The sequence below is a fragment of the Dreissena polymorpha genome, chromosome 12 (assembly GCF_020536995.1).
Source record: "Dreissena polymorpha isolate Duluth1 chromosome 12, UMN_Dpol_1.0, whole genome shotgun sequence".
In the NCBI taxonomy this organism is placed as follows: Eukaryota; Metazoa; Mollusca; class Bivalvia; order Myida; family Dreissenidae; genus Dreissena; species Dreissena polymorpha.
The window spans coordinates 74,246,430-74,269,320 of NC_068366.1; the positions used below are offsets into that span (position 1 = coordinate 74,246,430).

The 22,891-nt window shown below is 35.3% G+C and overlaps 1 protein-coding gene across 5 annotated transcripts; it reads left to right on the forward strand.

Moving 5' to 3' along the window:
- The first annotated feature begins 96 nt into the window (after nt 1-96).
- Nucleotides 97-22,523, forward strand: LOC127852777 (uncharacterized). 5 transcript variants are annotated; one of them, XM_052386737.1, is made up of 8 exons: nt 97-157; nt 3,784-3,887; nt 5,055-5,265; nt 7,857-7,932; nt 9,863-10,116; nt 15,240-16,318; nt 16,599-16,757; nt 17,023-22,523. In XM_052386737.1, exons 2-6 carry the CDS (start codon nt 3,786-3,788, stop codon nt 15,374-15,376), a joined length of 780 nt encoding a protein of 259 aa, XP_052242697.1. In that variant the 5' UTR covers nt 97-157; nt 3,784-3,785; the 3' UTR covers nt 15,377-16,318; nt 16,599-16,757; nt 17,023-22,523. The 5 variants fall into 5 exon arrangements, with proteins under 5 accessions (XP_052242697.1, XP_052242696.1, XP_052242693.1 ...); XM_052386736.1 differs by having other exon boundaries at nt 15,240-16,303; nt 16,444-16,757; XM_052386735.1 differs by adding an exon at nt 2,279-2,385 and having other exon boundaries at nt 101-157; nt 15,240-16,757.
- Nucleotides 22,524-22,891: the final 368 nt, after the last annotated feature.

Below are 22,891 nucleotides of genomic sequence, written 5' to 3' on the forward strand. Positions count from 1 at the left end.
TCAAGAAGTATAAACGGGTAATACTTGTAGAAGCCTTTAATTGATGTTAACCAGACTGAATAAAAAAATGCACAATAAATTTCGCACATTATATGTTGTACAACAGATAGCAAAAGAAAGTTTGGTTGGTGATCAGCAAAAGTTAAATACAAATTAAGTAAGAAACGCACACTTGCAATATTCTTAGTGACTCAGCATACGCCATGTTTCAAACTATTTATTTAAATCAATTGCACCTTTAATTTTCAATTACCGCCTTGCTGTTTTTTAGTAAAAAAAAGAAATTCCAAATGAGTCATACGTTTTCGCGATTATTGACTAAGTATATTCTGGGTGACACTAAAATAGGAGTAGGGTGACACCAGAAGACCTAGAGAATATATATATGTCTTTTGTGACACATATTTCAGACTCACTTTTAACAATGCATATTACGTGAGAGGTGCATTTTTTATCAACTGCACCTGTATTATTGTCTGTCGTGAATCGCCTAGTGCAATGAACTACAGTTGAACATTTGTCAGGCTGAACTTTATCTTTGATGGAGAGTGTAAAAAGTGGGTCTGAGATTTTTTCCTGCTTGGACCTAGGCTAAGGCAACTGCATTCTATATGTTTGCATAACATTCTGTTCAGGCCTAAAAAAAAACATGTTTGTTTCAGGTTACCCGACTGACCGTGTCAGTTTACCCCCAACTGCAATTTTTTTATCCCCCCAAAAAATAAAAATCGCATTTTACGCTATTAGGCTGGGGTTTAGATCGCAAATGTATTGATTAAAATAATGACATTCAAAACAATGTATTACCGGTAAGTATGGAGTCACCAAATCGGCAGAGTTGCATTCACACATGTTAATCTCTTTTGTCCAAACAACGCAGACATTATTCTACACAATAGGTCAGAAGACGTGCTATGCGTGTTTTCATAACGCCCAACACTTAATCCAGTTCCGTCCAGATGTTCTCTTGAATCAGTATACAGTACAATTACTGTTTCAATAATTACTCACCTAAAAGACCGTGACGATAAAGATATGGCGTGTTTGATTTGAAATTAATTTAGAGGAAATATCAAATTATTCGGGATATAATTGTGTTAAAAAATACCAACAAAACTTTTAACCAAAATCAACAGAATTCAATGTTCTCTGCGCTGCAAAGTTTGTATCAGAAAATCAATACACGCACGCTTTCCATGCATATACCTTGACCTTGTACATTACCGCATAATTTTTGCGCTCTTTTGTCGAGAAATATACATGATGACTATATTGGAAGCATTTGTCAACGTCGTGTTAACATTAAAACATCGGAAGTGTTTTTCAGATTGCAAATTATTATTCTCATTTGGGAATTTAACGGAACATTTATACTTGTGTTATATTTGTTATGAATTAAATATTGATTTGTTAAAACGCTTTACGTGTCGAAAAAATGTTTTGATAATTTTATGCATTATAGGCACAATTTCCAGGAGGTTAATACTCGTTGGTTATCATCAGTCACTTACGTAACTTGCCATGTTTTTATCGCGGAGAATTACACTGTGCGGACCAATTAATGTGGTACATGTAGGTAAAACAAAGCCATAAAACTGTAATAAACCCCTGAAATAATAGATTGATAGTGACATGGGGTTATTGACGCATATCTGATTCACACTGTTGCCACCAGTTAATATCAGATCCTACAGGAAAAAAAAAAAAAAATCCTGACCTACCGACCCTCATTTTTTTAAGCCTGTAACCTGAAACAAACATGTTGTTTTTTTTAGGCCTCACCTGAGCACAAGGTCATTTGTGTACTGGTCTTCTTGAACTGTTTAGGTAGTTCTGGTATGCTTTTGTTGATAAAAAACACGAACAGGGTCATCGACAAAACTTTCCCTTGTGGGATACCTTTTTTCATGCAGAGACCATCTACTGACACACAGGCTCTCTGGTTGTGCATGTATGACGTGGTCCATAAACACATTATTGCCACACGAAGAAGGTGCTCATGGAGCTTGTCCTTTCACACCTTGTCTTAGGCTTTCTGTAAATCTATGAAGACAGCATGGGTTACCTTCTTTGCCCATAATGAATGTGTCTTGGTGGTCTGTACTTGTCTCTATCTGACACTATAATGCTTTCTCTCTTTCCTGGTACAACTGCATGTCCTGTTTATCAAATCACTCCCTGTTCTTGCTTAGTCAGTTAACCAGATTGGTGGAACAGTAGCTCAGGAGTTTTGACTTTTTCTTCCCATTCGTTAGGGATCATTCTAGTCTCCTTCCAGCTCTGGGGTACCTGGACATGTGACCTGATACATTGAAGATGTCCAACAGCTGTGAGAGGGCTATATTGGATCACTTATTAGTGATGTTATCAGATCCTGAATACCCGGTAATTGTTTTCAGCAGTTTTATAGCATTCTCCATTTTGTCTAATGTGATCTATTTTGTCATGACTTCATGCTTTCTCTTTCTTTCATCTGGACTTCTCTCTCTAAATAATTTCCTTTGTGACTGTACTGTTGTGTTGCTCTCCTTTGCATATGCTTAAACCAAAGCATTTGTGGCCGACCTTCCTGTCAATGTTGGTCCTTCTCACGGGGAGATTCTGACCTCTGATCCTTTTTGTCCCCTTCCGGTGAAACCGGAGGGGACTTATGGTTTGCACTCCGTCTGTCTGTTTGTCAGTCTGTCTGTCAGTCTGTCTGTCTGTCTGTCTGTCTGTCTGTCTGTCTGTCAGTCAGTCCCTCACACTTTTCTGGATCCTGCGATAACTTTAAAAGTTCTTAATATTTTTTTATGAAACTTGAAACATGGATAGATGGCAATATGGAGATTATGCACGTCATTTCATTTTGTTCCTACGTCAAAAATTCTGGTTGCTATGGCAACAAAAAGATATTTAAAAAAAAAAAATTTTTTTTACTGACAATGGTGAAGTTTCACCAGTAGGGGACCATATTGCTTGGCAATCTCTTGTTGCTCTTGTCATTTTCCACATGGATTCTAAATTGTATGGGTATATACCCACTTGACTGAAAAAAAAATATTTGGAGCTCTGAATTATTAAGTTGGATGTGTAGCTGGGGATCAAAGCTGTGACCAATGGATTTTAAAGAAAGTGCATGACCACTAGAACACACATCTTCTCATTAGCAACTATGCAATGCATTGTGATTTAGACATTTAATTAATCTGAATACAATTTGCAAACTTTTTAAGTTATAAAGATATGTTTTTTTGCAGTATGCATAACAACCTGCTGCTTATTTATGTTTTTTAGTACTCATTAGCTTAAGCATATATAAATACATGTTTAGTACCAAATATTTTTAATATCATGGTTACAGCCAAGATCTGGTAATAATTTCTTGAATGAAAAATACTAGTGGGTAATAAATTCTTGAATTGATCGAATTAAGTCCTACTTTTTAAAATGAGGCCAAATTTGTTGGAATATTGTATAGCCAATGGAACCTGTGATTTAAATTTGCATGAATTTCTAAATGTATCTAATGTAAGTTATCAATTGATATTATAAAATCCCAATTTAAGTTTAACTGCATTATGAATGTTTGTGTGTGTGTGTGTACATTTACCAGGTACGATTTTCTCTGCATTTCAAGTTCCAAATGCATGTAAATGTACCAAGCCTCCAGGTGCATCATGACGAGGGAAACATTATTATGTGTTCCTATATTCATAGCAAGAAACCCATTGTCAATCAGCAAGGAACAAAGCAAATGTAGTTGACATGACAAAGTTTTAATAAAATGTTGCTCAATTTTAGGTATGCATCGTGTAATGGGCCCAGCTGGGAGAGCCAGCCTCAGAAGGTCACAGCCATTCACGGCCTTGATGTTAGAAGTCTCATTTGCTTTGACTGACAATGAGGTAGGGAAATGGGTGAACATGAATTTATAAATAATGGAATAAAAGGACCTTGCATTTCAGATAAACACCATTTAATTACTATATTCAAACAGTAAAGCACTCATGTAATTTATTTCATTTATTAAATGCTTTTATTTGGCTTATAGACAAAGATAATTGATTAAAAAACAATAATTCACAGTTTCAAACAATGAAAAATAATACCGGTAATTGTCACTGTTTCGCTGTGAACTGACATTGTTTTTCAGTGTCATGGCATTATTATTCATCAAAATTCATCAGTGTTAAATTTAAATATGTAGTAGAAAAAACATTACATAGCAAGAATGTTTGCTGGTTTGCAGTAGATTATCAAATTTATTCACTTATGATCATAGAAAATAAAACTCCTCACACTATTTATTTCTCTGATCTCTCCCTTATTAAAATTGATAGTCTAGGAAAACCAACAAATATCATTTATTGATTCATTTATGCTTTTCAATATTCTCCCAATTGTATGCATACATGTACATTTTAAATGCATTGGGTTTGAAATATATTTTGTGTATAGTTAATATAAATATGTAATTCATACATTTCGGGTTAAAAGCTGTCCTAAATGTTTGATGATTACGGTATCAGGATTTCTCCACTAGAATTTCTCAATTTGATGTGTACATATTTCAACAATTCTTTATTTGCAGTTTTACCTGTTATGTTTATTTATTTTCACAAATGAGAAGTTAATTAGATACCTGCACTTATACCGGTAATTTCATCTTTTGAATTGATTTTAACTCGACATTGTACGCTTATTTTGTTTGTAGTTTGTTGTTTTTTTCCAAAAAAATAAATCTGTGTCGATGCATGCATTAGCTTAGGTTAAAAGAACAGTGAAATTGAGTCATTAAAAAACACTTCAAGTGAAAAGGTCATGGAAAAGTGCTTATTGTACTATTAGTGTGATAAGAACATTACAGAACATGAAATACAGTTATATGTGAGAAAATTATCATACTGATTTCCTATTCTAAAGTTACATAATTGAAAAAACAAAGAAAAATACCTATGATTATATTAAAATAACTCCTTAAAAACTGCTTAGGATATTTACTAGGTCAATTGTAAACAATTGCAAAATATCAGATAGAATTAATTGACAATAAACAATACAATTGTTGGCAGGTGTCGGCCCTCAAGCTGGCACTTCGGTGTGACGGTCAATCAACAAAAAGGGCGATTTATGCCATGAAAAATGCGCACGATGTTGTGCACGTGATGAGGGACCTGGACCTAGTAAATGAGGTCAACACAGATTATTTGGAACATCTTTTGTGCCAATGTGGGAGAAAAGATCTAATGCTGAAGATCAGACACTATCATGATAAGCGTCTTGGTAATTATTACTGGTGGTTAGATAAATGATGATGTCAAAGTATACCTATAGACATACATGCCATAAATTTTCAGACCAATTCCGGGACATTGAGCTCAATTTTCCGGGACTTTTGCTGATTTTCCGGGACATGTATACATAATTATAGCAAGATATATTGACATATATGCATTTTTGATACGTATTTTTTTCACAGCGTAAATAAGTTCGAAAGACTATCCGAAATACACAAGATCTATTAACGTCAAATACACAAGATCTATTAACGTCAAATTAAACATTACTACTTCCGTTACTAGATACAAGCCACGTGCTGGGCCACCAAATTGCTTTTAATTACATGTCACATCTCTGCAGGAAATGGGTGGGCGTATCCACGGCCGCATAAAAACTTTGTAACGCATTTGTTACTATTTAAAGATGTGACTAAATAACGTCCAATCGGGGCAGTTTTTTCCACTGAACACGCGTAAATTGCCTGACGTGATGTTCATGTTTGTATACAACACAAAATACAACCACACTTTCCATGCGACGTTCTACATGACTGCATAATTTTTAGCGCGCTTTTTATTGAGACAAAGGCTTAAGCACTGTTTATTTGACGCTAGAATTTGTTAATGTCACGTAAGCATTAAAATTCAGAAGCGTGTTTCGGATTACAAATTGAATAATTCTCATTTGAGAATCGAACAAAACATTTACAGTTGTGCTTAATTAATTCAACAAACTGCCATACAAGCACAGGCTTAGGAAAATTACATCGCTCATCGTCTGCATGATCTTACTACAGGTACACTGCTTACGAGTGATATCGCTAATTCAAAGCGTGCGCCAACAAACTGCCATAAAATCAGTATATTAAAGCCAATTAACAACCACATTAAACAATGACGCCTTTTCAGTTAGACTGCGAATGTGAGACAATTGACAGAACCCCTGTTAATTGATCGATTTTGACACGTAGCGTAGTCACCTATTCGGGTAGGCATTGCCATGGAGACGCTGCGGATTAGTGGGAACACAGTGATTCGAGATGCAGATAAGCCTAAGATAAGGTACATGTATATATGGATTTTGTAAAATCCGGGACATTTGACAGATTTCCGGGACTGTGGGACACGTTCTTCATTTCCGGGACAATCCGGGACGGATGGCATGTATGCCTATAGATGTACCTTAGTTTTACCCTTAACCACTTAGATACGTATTTTCACACATTTCTAGTCCCTTAGAAAGTTACATTTTATTAAAGACCTTTCTTACTAGATTCAAGTTTTTAAGGCTTCAATTCCAAACCTTAGATACTGATAAGCAGCAAACAGCATAAAACCTGAACAGACTATGAGTTGCTCACAGGCTGTTCTGGTTTTATTCTGTTTGCACATAGCCATTTTCTATTTGCAAGGAAACAGTAATACTGAACATTTACCATGCTCTAAAATAGCCATTATATGCATCTTTTGACGATTTAAAAACCTCAAAATTATAAAGCGTTGCGACGCAAAACGAATTAATAATTTGTAGAGTTCTGTTGTTGTCGTTATATTTTGTGAAACTACGAGGATTGCTTATATAAAGTATAAAATACATCTAATATTGTATCTGGAAGGATGACCGAGTGGTCTAAGTCGTTTTTACTTCAGGACTCCAGGGGTCGGTGGTTCGAGCCCTTAGTTTTATTCTTGAATTTGTACTGGAGCTTTTTAGATCCAATGTTTACATTTATCAATATAAAGCATTTAATGACAAACATCAAAACATGCCAAAATCTGTGAAAAGGCCCCTTTAAGTCCAGGCTTGGGTTGACACTTTTCACTTCTATGGTGGTCCTGGGTTTGAGTCCCGGCTTGGGTTGACACTTTTCACTTCTATGGTGGGACAGGCCTATAATGTGCTTAAAAGAATAATTAAAATAATTAAATAAAGAACTAATCAAGAAAGATAAAGAAATGCAGGCATTGGTTAGGTAAACACAAATGTATTTGTGTGTTTATGAAAAGTTCTGTGTATTTGCATACAGAAGAATTCTTGTAATGTCATTAACAAGTCAACTTTTCTATAAATTATGCCAAAATCTTTTGTACAATGCTTATGCACAACTCTTATGAAAATAATCTATTATTTTAAATTCATTCATAGTTTCATTTCCTTGTGTAATATTTTAGTCCAATATATTTGTGTAATATTTGCTTAACGTGTTATTGAATATTTTGAGTTATTCTGCTGATACCTGTTTAGCGGAATAGGGGTAGTTCAAGGGTTAAGGTTTACACTTAATAAAAGATGTTCCATTGAAACTTCATATGTTTGTCATTTTGTGTGACCTACATACATAACTCTGACAAACAATAAAGCAGAATTAAAGCCCGTTTTGTAGGTACAGCATGCATGTTAAAGATAACATACATGTATATTTAACGTTGCTTCTTAAAATATTGGTTTAAAGTTCAAACATGTCTTAAAGTTAATGATTTTTTTTCACTGGTAGAAAACAAAGATTATTAAATCAAAGTGGACAAATTGTATATTACACTGCCATGGCACAGCATGTTTGCCAGTTGATGTGATAATGTTTCTATTTCTTTCAGAGCACAGTCAACAACAGACTACGGTCAAACAACCAGTTAGTCCTCCTGGGTCCTTTACTCAACTTAAATCTTATCGGTTAGTTTCTTAGTTGTTGGAAAAAACCTGTAAACACTGTTTTCAGTGTGTTACAAGTATTATGAATACTGTATGAATATTTAACATAAGTACGATAATATTGAGTTAATGCATTTGCTAAATATAATATTTAAATTTAGTTATGGATGTCATTAATATGATACCTCAGTTAACAATGTCAAGGATTTATCAACTCTTTATTATAAGATAAGCTATTTGCATCTTTAGCTCACCTGAGCACAATGTCCTCATCATGGTGAGCTTTTGTGATCGCCTTTTGTGCATCGTGCGGCGTCAACAATTACCTTGTTAACACTCTAAAGGCCACATGTATTGTCCCATCTTAGTGAAACTTGGTCAGAAGATTTGTCCCAATAATATCTTAAACAAGTTTGAAAATGGTTCCGGTTTGTCGAAAAACATGGCTGCCAGGGGGCGGGGCATTTTTCCTGATATGGCTATAGTAAACTGGTTAAAACTCTTGAGCCTACATTAATTTTCAGAACATCGTGAAACTCGGTTTAGAACATTTGTCCCAATAATATCTTGGATGAGTTCCAAAATGGTTTCGGTTGGTTGAAAAACATGGCCGCGGGGGTGCGGGGCATTTTACCTTTAATTGCTATGGTAAAACATTGTTAACGCTCTAGAAGCCACATTTATTGTCCCAACTTCATGAAACTTTATCAGAAGATTGGTCCCAATGATATCTTAAAATAGTTCGAAAATGGTTTCGGTTGGTGGAAAAACATGGCCACCAAGGGGTGGAGCACTCTAGAGCCCACATTTATTGTCCGATCTTAATGGAACTTAGTCAGAATATTTGTCTTAATGGTATATTAGATGAGTTTGAAAATGGTTCAGATTGGTTGAAAAACATAGCCACCAAGGGGCGGGGCATTTTTCCTGATATGGTTATAGTAAAACCTTGTAAACACTCTAGATGCCACATTTATTGCCAGATCTTCATGAAACTTGGTCAGAATGTTTGTCTTAATGATATATTAGATGAGTTTTAAAATGGTTCAGATTGGTTGAAAAACATTGCCACCAGGGAGGCGAGGCAATTTTCCTTATATGGTTATTGTTAAACCTTGTCAACACTCTAGAAATCACCTTTATTGTCCAATCTTCATGAAACTTGGTCAGAACATTTGTTCTAATGATATCTTGGCCTGCACAGAAAAGGTCAGTACCTCAGGTGAGTGACTTGGGGCCTTTTAGGCTCTATTGTTTTGGCTTGCAGTTGGGGAGGTTAAAAGGAGCTTCAATTAATTCTATATTCAGCAGCTTTCATATAATCCTAGATCTTTCTTCAAACAGATATAACATCTGTATACGATGGACTTTGATGGTAAATAACTGATTATTCTATGAAAAATAAACTATCAAATGATCCAGGTATTAACAAGAAAAAATAAAATCATATTTGTGATTAAGGGATATTTTATAATCCCCTTTAATAGGAAAAAATTATGTATGTAGTTCTAATCTCTATTATAATTTTGTGTTATAAATATCAGTCAAGACTTTATTTGTCGTCATACAAATGAAATCTGAATCCTTTTGATACCAATACTTTATTCTTGATTACCAAAATTTTCAACATAAAAAAACTCATTTCATCCTTGTCCATAACTTTTTCTAACATGTATACCAATGATATTAACCCATTTATGCCTAGCGTCTAGAAAAAAGGCCTTGGCAAACAGTGTAGACCCAGATGAGACGCCGCATAATGCGGCGCCTCATCAGGGTCTGCGCTGTTTGCTTAAAGGAATTTCTGTAAGAAATATTCTAAACATAGAAATGAATATACTAGACATCCCTAATTTTGGAAATAAATTGATCCAATATAGAAAGATGGAGGTGTCCACTAGGCATAAATGGGTTATATTTCATCAAAGAATGTATACCAATGTTGTTTCAGCGTGCAGGAAGTGACTGATGAGTCCAGAGGGGCGCCTTCAGGGGCATCCATGCTTAGGACAAGGTCAAGGTCATGTTCGGAGGGTATCATGGAAGGCTCTGAATTAACCTGGGTGGATGACCTTTCTAAACAAGCGGTCCAGAACGTGGACCAGTTAGCCTGTTTCATCCGAGATCATGCGACCAGTCTGAAGCGTGTTGGACTCCAGAGTGATCTTGATTTGCCAGATGAGTTGGGAAACATCTATGAAGCTGGTAATGCTGCTACTATAAACCATAAGAGTTTATGTCCACCCACAATGGGAGGCATTAAGTATTGCATTATCCATCCATCAGTATGTTTGTCCTAAGATTGTGTTTTCAGCTCCCCTTAAACAGCTGAGTTGCTCTTGCCCAAAGTTAAAAGCTAAATTATTTCAATGTGATGATGGTAAAGAAATGGAATTATGTCTGCAATCAGCTTTGGAAGAATTATTGCCATTCGTCTGTTTTTAGTCCCCTACCAGTTTCACCGGATGGGACTTATGGTTTTGTATGAGTCAGTCCGTCACACTTTTCTGGGTCCTGCGATTACTCTAAAAGTTCTTAATATTTTTTCATGAAACTTGGAATATGGATAGATAGCAATATGGACATTATGCACGTCATTTCATTTTGTTCCTACGTCAAAAATTGTGGTTGCTATGGCAACAAATAGACTAGAAATACTGCTGAAAATGGTGTTTTTTTCTGGATCCTGCGATAACTCTAAAAGTTCTTAATATTTTTTCATGAAACTTGGAATATGGATAGATGGCAATATGGACATTATTCACGTCATTTCATTTTGTTTCTACGTCAAAAATTGTGGTTGCTATGGCAACAAATAAAAAAAATATTCTGACAATGGTGGAATTTCTGACAATGGTGGAGCCGGTAGGGGACTTTTATTGCTTGGCAATAGTCTTGTTCCATAATAGATTTGTGTGTCCTCAACTCCTTTGTAAAGGAGCTTCTTCATAGTTTGCATAAATGATAATTCTTTTCCTTGTTATAAAGATTATTTGTAACTCTTCCAAATATGGTAGTTTTGTTAGTCAATAATTGAATAATTACCTGAAAGTAGTTGCCAGATCTTGCTTAAACATTCACAGCTGAATGACCTTATCATGTAGATAATCATAAAGGAGTAAATTTTGGCTGCAATCAGATTTAGCTGAATTGTTACCGTTTGTCTGTTATTACACTATGGAAATACTACTCCCAAAATATTTGAGTCTTCAACTTTTCATTAACTGCGTCAGCATGACAAATTTTGGTCATAAGTTCACAGCCAAATGACCTTAATTACTTTAATGCATATATGATTTTAAAGGAATATGTGCTGTGATCGTATTTTACAGAATAATTGACCTTTGTTGTATTTTTTTTCCACTCTAGAGTTTACCAGTAGTCCTAAATAAATTGTTTTGACATCTCCTCTTTAACTTCTATGCAAATTTTTATCAAGTTTTTCCCGTTGAATGACCCAAATGTGTGAATGATCTCAAAAGAACTCACTTTTATAGCAACTGATTTTGAAAATAGCAGCCCTATGTCATATTTTCAACTATTGATGTATATTCTTAAAAAATTAAAACCAATATGTGGTGTCTTTTATTCAAGTATTATGTATATTAATATTATGAACAATTTTCAAGCGGTTATTTAATTGGCGCTATGTAATTCCTTCTGTCACACTTTTTATGCCCCCGGTAGGGTGGCATATAGCATTTGAACTGTCTGTGCGTCCGTCCATCCGTCCGTCAGTCCGTCGGAAAACTTTGACATTGGCCATAACTTTTGCAATATTGAAGATCACAACTTGATTTCTGGCATGCATGTGTATCTCATGGAGCTGCACATTTTGAGTGGTGAAAGGTCAAGGTAAAAAAATACAATCCAAGGGAAGTAATAAATTAAAAAGGAGATAATTTTTAAACCTGCCAAATGACATATTGAAATTTTATTTCAAAGCGGCGCACTAGGGGGCATTGTGTTTCTGACAAACACATCTCTTTTTTTTCAAGGCTCTTTGAAAGAGTCTTTTTCAGCATCAATAAAGAGTTTTGGTGTACTCAGGAAGGGAGGTAGGGGGTATATTCCTTACCACATGTGTTTTAAAAACTATAATCACACCCCATTGAATGTTTTTATGCCCCCTTTCGAAGAAAAGGGGGCATATAGTGATCGGACTGTCCGTCCGTCTTTCCGTCACACTTTGCGCTTAGGTTTCGAAAAATGCTCATAACTTCTATGTCCCTTGAGATATAACCTTCATATTTGGTATGCATGTGTATATCGACAAGACCTTTCCATACGCACAACAATTTTTACCCCTGTGACCTTGACCTTGAACTTAGGGTCCGAGTTTAGGTTTCGAAATCTGCGTTTAGGTTTCAAAAAATTCTCAAAACTTCTATGTCCCTTGAGATATAACCTTCATATTTGGTATGCATGTGTATATGGACAAGGCCTTTCCATACGCACACAAATTTTTGCCCCTGTGACCTTGAACTTAGGGTCCGCGTTTAGGTTTCAAAATCTGCGTTTAGGTTTCGAAAAATGCTCATAACTTCTATGTCCCTCGAGATATAACCTTCATATTTGGTATGCATGTGTATATGGACAAGGCCTTTCCATACGCACAAAAAAATTTACCCCTGTGACCTTGACCTTGAACTTAGGGTCCGCGTTTAGGTTTCAAAATCTGCGTTTAGGTTTCAAAAAATTTTATTACTTCTATGTCCCTTGAGATATAACCTTCATATTTGGTATGCATGTGTATATGGACAAGGCCTTTCCATACGCACACAAAATTTGACCCCTGTGACCTTGACCTTGAAGATAGGGTCCGCGTTTAGGTTTCGAAATCTGCATTTAGGTTTCGAAAAATGCTCATAACTTCTATGTCCCTTCAGATATAACCTTGATATTTGGTATGCATGTGTATATGGACAAGGCCTTTCCATACGCACACAAATTTTTATCCCGGTGACCTTGACCTTGAACTTAGGGTCCGCGTTTAGGTTTCGAAATCTGCGTTTAGGTTTCGAAAAAAGCTCATAAGGCCAAAAAAAATTATTAAAATGATTTTCGGATTTTTTTTCTAAAAGTGTTGGGTAGGAGGACGGAAAAAGAAAAAAAGATGGGTTACCAAATATGCACTCATTAAAAAAATGTTATGGTATGAAGTTCTTTTTACTAAGCAACCACAGTGATTTTTTCCAAACATATTGATGAGCAAAATGATCATAATCAGACTGTAGCCCTTGATGTGCAGTCTTTAAATTAGTTTGAATTTTAAAAATATCTTAACTAGTTCAAAAGTTAAGCAATTTTTTCACTTGTCTATAATAAACTTTTTGGTGATTTTTTGATGTTTTTTTTTTCACAAGGAATCCATATGTTGCATTAAAAATACTTTATCTCAACAAACAACCAATAAGCTATTGAGGTTTAAAAGAAACATTTTTAGTTTATTGTCCAGTAAAAATCAATACCCCAGACAAATACAAATAGCGTAATAAAACGCTTTTCAGGGGTTTCACTGGCTCAAAAAATGTCGCATTTATCGCGGTGTGAAAACCGCCCGTAATTGAAACTTAATCAATAAGGACAAGCATTTAAGGAACCTTACTACATTAATGAATAATGGCATTTACTATATTTTTATTACTCTGAGAAGTATGTTAATACATAAATAACAAGTACCTTCATAAGTCTTAACATTAAAAGCTTTATTTTTATATATAAATAACATTTTTTTCCGCTTGATAAACCAGATAACCAACACAATATAATAACGTGAATAATAATGTATCAGTATGCTGCATAAATGTTTCAGAATTATTTATTCAAACCTAGAATCACACAAATATATATCATCTGAAAGGAAAAATAAATCAAACATCAGAAAATAAAGCATCTCAGTTCAAATTGTTAAACAGTTTATACATTCGGTCATTTGGTCACATGATATACATCAACTTCTGTTTATTATCAAATTTCACAAATTCTAAAACAACACCTTTTGTTAAAAGGTTTTCTGTTAGTTGTTGTAGTTGATTTCCAGGTTCAATTAAATGAATATTTTTTTCACATCTATTTCTTGACAGAAAGGCCCAGGACAATTGCCACCATCCATTCTTGTTGTCTGAAATAACACAAAACATATTTGTACAAACTATATACAACAAATCAACACATAAATGTCACTACCTTTATATATGTCAGAATTTTAACATATCCGAAATATAGTACATTGAGTGAAGGACCTACTTTTGATTTCAGAAATAGTTGGTATCTTAATTAAAAAATATCGCTCCCAGAACATTTTAATATGGAACTGTTAAACACAAATGCCTGTTGAAACAAGTTAACATGTGTTTTTGTCATGGTACTGGTTAAAGAAATAGCGTCCCTAATAATCGTTATAATTATTGATCTTCGTGACAGTTTATCCCAGGATAACATACTTGATAGTTCAATGTCATAAAGGAGCTGTTAATCCGATAATAACCCCGATAAACTTGACTATTTTATTTGGACATTCATGGTTTGAAATCGTTTTAAAATTGTTAATTTTGCGATTTTTGAACTTTTGGTACGAACCAGTTCGGAACAAAACCGAAGTTTCGTACCCATTGAAAATAACGAAAAAACACATATTATATGCAAAAATTCGTCACTACAACTACATTAAACAACACATAAAATTTTAATCTATAAAATATGACCGTATTTGTGCATAAAATATGGAATGTTTAAAGTTGATAGGCATAAATGGGTTTCGCATTGCGAGCACCTGTTAAATTAAAATCGTTCTTTTCTTATTGCTTTCATAATATTTTTTAGTCATTTTAATACTATCAATTTTATAAAATTGTAAAGAAATAATAAAATATTTACTTACAAACTGATTCAATTCAGGATTTCATTTGATGATTGCATAATTATTGGGAAATTAGCAGACATTGCTGATGAAAGCGTTGTAGCCTTCTTCAACTTCTTGCACAAGCAATGATGGCGTATCTGTTGGTAAATTCCAGCACATATACACGATGAAGGAGGTTCACGTATTAATGTGGGTAATTAAAACTGGGTTTATTATGATGATTTATAACTCATTTGAACTTTTTCGAAAACCCGGCAAGCGTTTGGTGTTTAAAAGCCACCTTTTGGCATCAGAAAAAAAAGTTTTTTTTTGGGGGGGGGGGGGGGGGGGGTTCGTCAAAAATTGGAGTCGGCGGGTCCAAAAATCATTTTATTAAAAAATTCTGGCCTAACTTCTATCAAGCGTTTATAGGGGGCATAAGTCATCCTATGGTGACAGCTCTTGTTTCTCCTTTTTGTTGCAGGGCCAGTAGCCAGTGTAAGTAATGAAAAGAAGGAGATCCTGTGTTGCAATTCGCTGAGCTGTTCCCAGAAGAGCCAGATGTCCATTGACCTCTCACAGTCACAGGGGAGTCAGATGAGCATCAGCGATGATGAATAACTGGAGAATCTGAATGACTGGAATGGTCCGTAGCTCCCAGAATGGTATTTTCAAGGGCTTGATCAGCATTGAGCTCCTGCATGACTGGAATGGTCCGTAGCTCCCAGAATGGTATTTTCAAGGGCTTGATCAGCATTGAGCTCCTGCATGACTGGAATGGTCTGTAGCTCTCAGAATGGTATTTTCAAGGGCTTGATCAGCATTTTTAATGGTTGAAAGTATGATGAAAGTTGGTTTTCAAAATCAATTATTAGTTCCTGTTATGTAGATAGCATTCCTACAGGACTAATAGTCTGTTATTGGAAGGTTTAATCATTCAATTTTTCGTTTATGAAGTTCATTTGAAGGGACGTTTATAAATATTTATGTTCTGTAGATAGTGATGTTGGTATTTCAATGTTTGCAATTTTGTAATGAAGTTGAATTGTAATTTATAAATGTTGTCTGGAGATTGGAAGCATAATTCATATGGTTGTTTGCAAGTACGCCATCTTGTTGAATTATGCATTGTCTATGTTTTGACTGTGTTAAATGGCATCTTTGATTTACCGGTGAGATTTTCCTTCTGATGTGCATCATTGTTTACCAAATATACTGGCAAAGGTTCTTATGCACCACAGACAGCATTTCTTCGTTAAGAAAACTTTGTTGTATGGTCAAATTGTCTACTTATTGAAGTCTTTATAAATGATCATTTAATACACATGCATGTTTCCACAGAGTCAAATGGTGTTTAACCATACACACTTTTTATGCTCCCCATATATATATATGGGGAGCATATAGTTGCCAGTTTGTCCTTCCGCACTTCCGTACGGTCACACTTTTGTTACAGTTTCTCATAGCACCTTCAATACTTTACCAATCTCTTTCATATTTGGCATGTAGATACCTTGCATGGACCTCTACCTTTTGATGACGTTTGAGGTCACTGGGGTCAAGGTCATTAAGGCTAATAATAGACTTTTGTTACAGTTTCTCATAGCACCTTCAATACTTTACTGATGTCTTTCATATTTGGCATGTAGGTACCTTGCATGGACCTCTACCTTTTGATGATGTTTGAGGTCACTGGGGTCAAGGTCACCAAGGCTAATAATAGACTTTTGTTACTGTTTCTCATAGCACCTTCAATACTTTACCGATCTCTTTCATATTTGGCATGTAGATACCTTGCATGGACCTCTACCTTTTGATGACGTTTGAGGTCACTAGGGTCAAGGTCACCAAGGCTAATAATAGATTTTTCCGTCACACTTTTGTTACAGTTTCTCATAGCACCTTCAATACTTTACCGATCTCTTTCATATTTGGCATGGAGGTACCTTGCATGGACCTCTACCTTTTGATGAGATTTGTAGTCACTGGGGTCAAGGTCAAGGTCATTAAGGCTAATAATAGACTTTTGTTACAGTTTCTCATAGCACCTTCAATACTTTACCGATCTCTTTCATATTTTGCATGTAGGTACTTTGCATGGACCTCTACCTTTTGATGACGTTTGAGGTCACTGGGGTCAAGGTCACCAAGGCTAATAATAGACTTTTGTTACTGTTTCTCATAGCACCTTCAATACTTTACCGATCTCTTTCATATTTGGCATGTACCTCTACCTTTTGATGACGTTTGAGGTCACTGGGGTCAAGGTCACCAAGGCTAATAATAGATTTTTATGCCCCCCTTCGAAGAAGAGGGGGTATATTGCTTTGCTCATGTCGGTCTGTCTGTCGGTCCGTCCACCAGGTGGTTGTCAGACGATAACTCAAGAACGCTTGGGCCTAGGATCATGAAACTTCATAGGTACATTGATCATGACTCGTAGATGACCCCTATTGATTTTGAGGTCACAAGGTCAAAGGTCAAGGTCACGGTGACCAGAAATAGTAAAATGGTTTTTGAATGATAACTCAAGAACGCATACGCCTAGGATCATAAAACTTCATGGGTAGATTGATCATGACTTGCAGATGACCCCTATTGATTTTGAGGTCACTAGGTCAAAGGTCAAGGTCACGGTGACCCGAAATAGTAAAATGGTTTCCGGATGATAACTTAAGAACGCATAGCCTAGGATCATGAAACTTCATAGGTAGATTGATCATGACTCGCAGATGACCCCTATTGATTTTGAGGTCACTAGGTCAAAGGTCAAGGTCACGGTGACCCGAAATAGTAAAATCGTTTTCGGATGATAACTCAAGAACGCATACGCCTAGGATCATGAAACTTCATAGGTAGATTGATAATGACTTGCAGATGACCCCTATTGATTTTGAGGTCACAAGGTCAAAGGTCAAGGTCACGGTGACCCGAAATAGTAAAATGATTTTCGGATGATAACTCAAGAACGGTTTTGCCTAGGATCATGACACTTCATAGGTACATTGATCGTGACTCGCAGATGACCCCTATTGATTTTCAGGTCACTAGGTCAAAGGTCAAGGTCACAGTGACAAAAATCGTATTCACACAATGGCTGCCACTACAACGGACAGCCCATATGGGGGGCATGCATGTTTTATTACTACTACTAGTACTACTACTACTACTACTACTACTACTACTACTACTTCTACTACTACTACTACTACTACTACTTCTACTACTACTTCTACTACTACTACTACTACTACTACTACTACTACTATTACTACTACTACTACTACTACTACTACACCACCACCACCACCACCACCACCACCACCGTTCACAGTGACAAAAAATGTATTCACACAATGGCTGCTACTACAACTTATAGCCCATATAGGGGGGCATGCATGTTTTACAAACAGCCCTTGTTCCATCACACTTTTGTTACAGTTTCTCATAGCACCTTCAATACTTTACCGATCTCTTTCATATTTGGCATGTAGGTACCTTGCATGGACCTCTACCTTTTGATGAGATTTGTAGTCACTGGGGTCAAGGTCACCAAGGCTAATAATAGATTTTCTCAAGGTCACACTTTGGTTACAGTTTCTCATAGCGCCTTCAATATTTGACGGATCTCTTATATATTTGGCATGTAGGCACCTTGCATGGACCTCTACCTTTTGATAAGGTTTGAGGTCACTGGGGTCAAGGTCACTGAGGCTAATATTAGATTTTCTCAAGGTCTCACTTCTTTTCACACAATTAACCCATATTTCGACAAAGCATCATTGGGGAGCATCCATCAGTTTTACTGATATCCTTGTAGTGTACATGTACATGGTCAGTGATGTGTATGTATAGTATATTGATGTTACTGAATTATCCTATGTGAAAATTGTAATTAACTTTATTTACAACATTTCAAATGGCAACTACTTATATATTTTAGAGAAGATTGATAATGTCATATACACTATACAAGATATGTGTTCTGATATGTGTGTTCAATTGAAATGATTATTTCTCTATAAATTAATTTACCTTTAACAAGGCAGCTATATAAAAAAGAGGTCATTCATTTTCATAAAGAAGTCCCATCCAAGATACAATGTTATTACTTAACAGTATGATTGTTTATCTCATGACAAACTGGGTAGATGTTCAAAGGTTGACTACAGTTGCAAATTTTAATCATGTGTTTGATCATCAATATTAATTTTCCTATTTTACGAAATGATCATATCAATTGCAAATGGCAGCTTTATGCAATCTCATGTTCTCTAAGGTTTTGATTTCATTCTCATTATTTATTACTCTAAATTCAGGATAATTACTGTAATCATTAAAAGTGGTATTTTCTTACAAAAATGCATTTTATCATTAATGCAAGAGATGTGTTTGTCAGAAACACAATGCCCCCTATTGCGCCGCTTTGAAGCCATATATTTGACCTTTGATCTTGAAGGATGACCTTGATCTTTCACCACTCAAAATGTGCAGCTCCATGAGATACACATGCATGCCAAATATCATATTGCTATCTTCAATAATGCAAAAGTTATTGCAAAACTTTAACCAAAGCCGTCCATTTGTCCACATTTGGTTTGTAAACACTCTAGCATTCACACTTCTCAAGCATTCTTTATGAAAGTTGCTGAAAGATCTCAGTCAAGTTTGATAATGAGCAAAATCACATAATGCCATAATTATTGCCCTTAGATTGTCCAAATTTTCATTATATTATACAAAATCCTTGTAAACACTCTAGAGGTCACAATTTTGTTTCAGATTTTATGAATCTTGGTCAAAATATTTATTTTTGTAAGCAAAGTTTGATGTTTGGTACAAATGTAGGTCAACTCAAAATATAGGTCACCAGGTAAAATCTTACAAAAACAAAAACACTCCATACGGCAGAGTTTTGGTTCAATAATGATGAAACTTGACCAGGATGTTTGTCTGGACAATATCTAGGTCACGTTTGACGTTTGGTAAAGATTAAATGAACCGACTCCTCTCAGGTGAGCAAACTAGGGCCATCTTGTAAGGTTGTTCCGGTTGGTGGAAAAACATGGCCGCCAAGGGGGCGTGGCATTTTTCCTTATATAGATATATATATATATATATAGTAAAATCTTGTTACCACTATAGAAGCCACATTTATTTTCCGATCATCATGAAACCTGGTAAGATGATTTGGTCAGAATGATATCTTGGACATGTTCGAGAATGGTTCCAGTTGCTTGAAAAACATGGCCACCAGGGGGCAGGGCATTTTTTCTTATATGGCTTCACGAATCTTTATGAAACTTTGTCAGAATATTTGTTTAAATGATATCTTGGATGTGTATGAAAATGGTTCTGGTCTGTTGAAAAACGTGGCTGCCAGGGTGTTCACTAGTCATGAAAGTTGGTATTAAAGAACATTTGTTCTAATGACATCTTGGACTGCAAGGAACAGGTCAGTTCCTTTTAATCTCAGGTGAGCGACTTTGGGCCTTTCAGGCCCTCTTGTTTAAGAAATTAGACTTGATATTTGAAACAGTCAGTTTTTAATCAAAATATTTTGCTTCGTCCCATTGGTCACAAGAGGCAATGAAAATGTTCCTCCCTGGCAAAACGGATTGCATGTTAAGATATGGTTGGACTGATTTTTGCTAATAAGTCTTTATTTCTTTTGAGCTAAGTTCCTGATATTAATTGACAAAATACAGAAAAACAAAACTTGTTATTATGCCCCTGGTAGGCTGGCATAACGCAGTTGAACTGTCTGTCCGTCTGTCCGTCCATCCGAAAACTTTAACATTAGTCATAACTTTTGCAATATTGAAGAGAGCAACTTAATATTTGGCATGCATATGTATCTCATGGAGCTGCACATTTTGAGTGGTGAAAGGTCAAGGTCATCCTTCAAGGTCAAAGGTCAAAAAAACAAATCCAAGGGAAGTAACAAAATTTAAAGGGAGATAATTTCTATTTTATATCATTTGGCAGGTACAGATCATTTTAACAAGGGAAGTAATATTTTTTTTAATAGATATAATCAACAACAAAAATTATTCAAAGCGGCACAGTTTGTTTCTGACAAACACATCTCTTCTTAATTTTCATTCCAGACTAATGTCAAACTTCATATTCTTATTGTTGTATTTTTGTGTTGTGTAGATAGGTAATGACATTGTGCGTTATGTTTCCTATATTCTATTAAATATATATATGGCTTAAATATATATGGCACAATGTTCACTTAGTGAGCTTTTGTTATTGCCCTTTATGCAAATTCCATTTTGGTTTTCAAAATTGACTTTGTAATCTTGCTCACAATAATATTTGCCTTTTCCAAACTAATATTATGTATATAGACAACCAGCATGATGTGTATGAGATATTAGTGGTGGCATTGATATTGGGGGAATTAGTGACCTGCATTGATGTTGGGGGAATTAGTGACCTGCATTGATGTTGGGGGAATTAGTGACCTATGGACTCATTTCTAGTTCATATAAATCGTGTTACACATAGCTTAGAGCTTTTCAAAAAGGCAAAATAGGTGGATAGTACAGTAGAACAGTATTTAACAAAGTATGTAAGGTTGTTAGCTCATGCTTTTACAAAAAGCAGATATTTTCATACAATTGTTGTAGGCAGTTGAACAGTATTTTAACAAAGTATGTAATGTTGTTAGCTTGTGCTTTTACAAAAAGCAGATATTTTCTACCAATTGTTGCAGGCAGGTATGGAGAAATATACCAAATAAGTATTACATTTGAAACGTGTTCTGGTCAAATTGAGGAATACCCTCTGTATATCATGTGTTAAGATATGTGTTCATTCCACAGCGCATGTAAAGAAATTATGGTATCAAGATTTGTTTATGACCCAACTAACATAGTGGAGGCGGACAGGTGTTTTAATGGTTTAGCAGTGAAAATATTTTTTATAGTATTTATTTCTTAAGGGATTTTTGAAAAATAGTTTATAAATCATGTCAATGATGATTCAAATTATTTTATGTTTAAGTGTCAAATTTATGTTTGTATATTTTTTAGCTCGGCTGTTTTCGGAGAAAACCCGAGGTATTGTCATATCCAGCTCGTCATGTCGTCCGCGTTGTGCTAAAACCTCAACATTTTGTCAAGGTTTTGAACATTGGCTCTAAAATCAAAGTGCTTCGACCTACAACTTTGAAACTTCATTTGTAGCTGCACCTTGGTGAGTTCTACACCCATATTTGGGTCACTAGGTCAAAGGTCAAGGTCACTGTGACCTCTAAAAAAAAAAAAAACTGACAAGCTTTCATTTCTTCAAAAATGCACCCGCAGCCGAGCGTGGCACCCGTTATGCGGTACTTGCTCTTGTTATATTACCAGGTGAAAATTTCAACTAAAATTTGAATTTATTTTGAAAACTTATTAAGTTCAATAAACCATTGTTTGCTATGCCAAAATAAGAACATTAGGTACACTTTATAAAAGATCATGTAACATGTGATAAATATATTAACATCAATTATGTCTACTTGCCAATAGTCTTTTTTGGAATGTGAGTTAAGTTCATTTTATACTTGTTTTATTTATTTGCCAGTTTGGTCACTAATAGTGTTCAAATTTATGAATAATTTGCATTCAATTATTTTCTGGTCAAAGTGTCTTTATTGGGACTAAAGATAATGAGATGCATGCGTTTGTTCATTAATATGCCAGTTAGATCACCAAAAGTGTTCAAGTTATTATGTTTTTGTCATAGTTTCTTAAATAAAAACTTTATTATGCAATTTGTTTTTTGTTTTGTTTGTTGACTGGTACTTAATCAGTAGATAGATCTTCGTGTAAGTCAATATTTTAGTTGACTAGTCATGTGTTGACATTTCAGAGATACTGAAAATAATGCTGTTTGCACATAGCCATTTTAACTTTCCCTCTACGTGGGAAAAGGTTAATAAGGAGGAGTCATTTAGGGTTAACCAAGAATGTTTACCTGCTGAATTAGAGCCCTAAACAAGGTCAAGGTCAAAATAAGTTCTAGCTATGCCGGTGTGTTGATAGAATACTTTAACCATGCAAGTAGCAAAGCATTACGTACAGACAAATGAACAGATAGAGAACGGACTAATGACCATATGCCTCCTTCAGTGTTAAATTA

Coding starts and splice junctions, on each gene's coding strand:
- LOC127852777 (XM_052386733.1), top strand. CDS start 3,786: ATGCATCGTGTAATGGGCCCAGCTGGGAGAGCCAGCCTCAGAAGGTCA. Junction 5,266..7,856: donor CTATCATGATAAGCGTCTTG/GTAATTATTACT, acceptor TATTTCTTTCAG/AGCACAGTCAACAACAGACT. Junction 7,933..9,862: donor ACTCAACTTAAATCTTATCG/GTTAGTTTCTTA, acceptor ATGTTGTTTCAG/CGTGCAGGAAGTGACTGATG.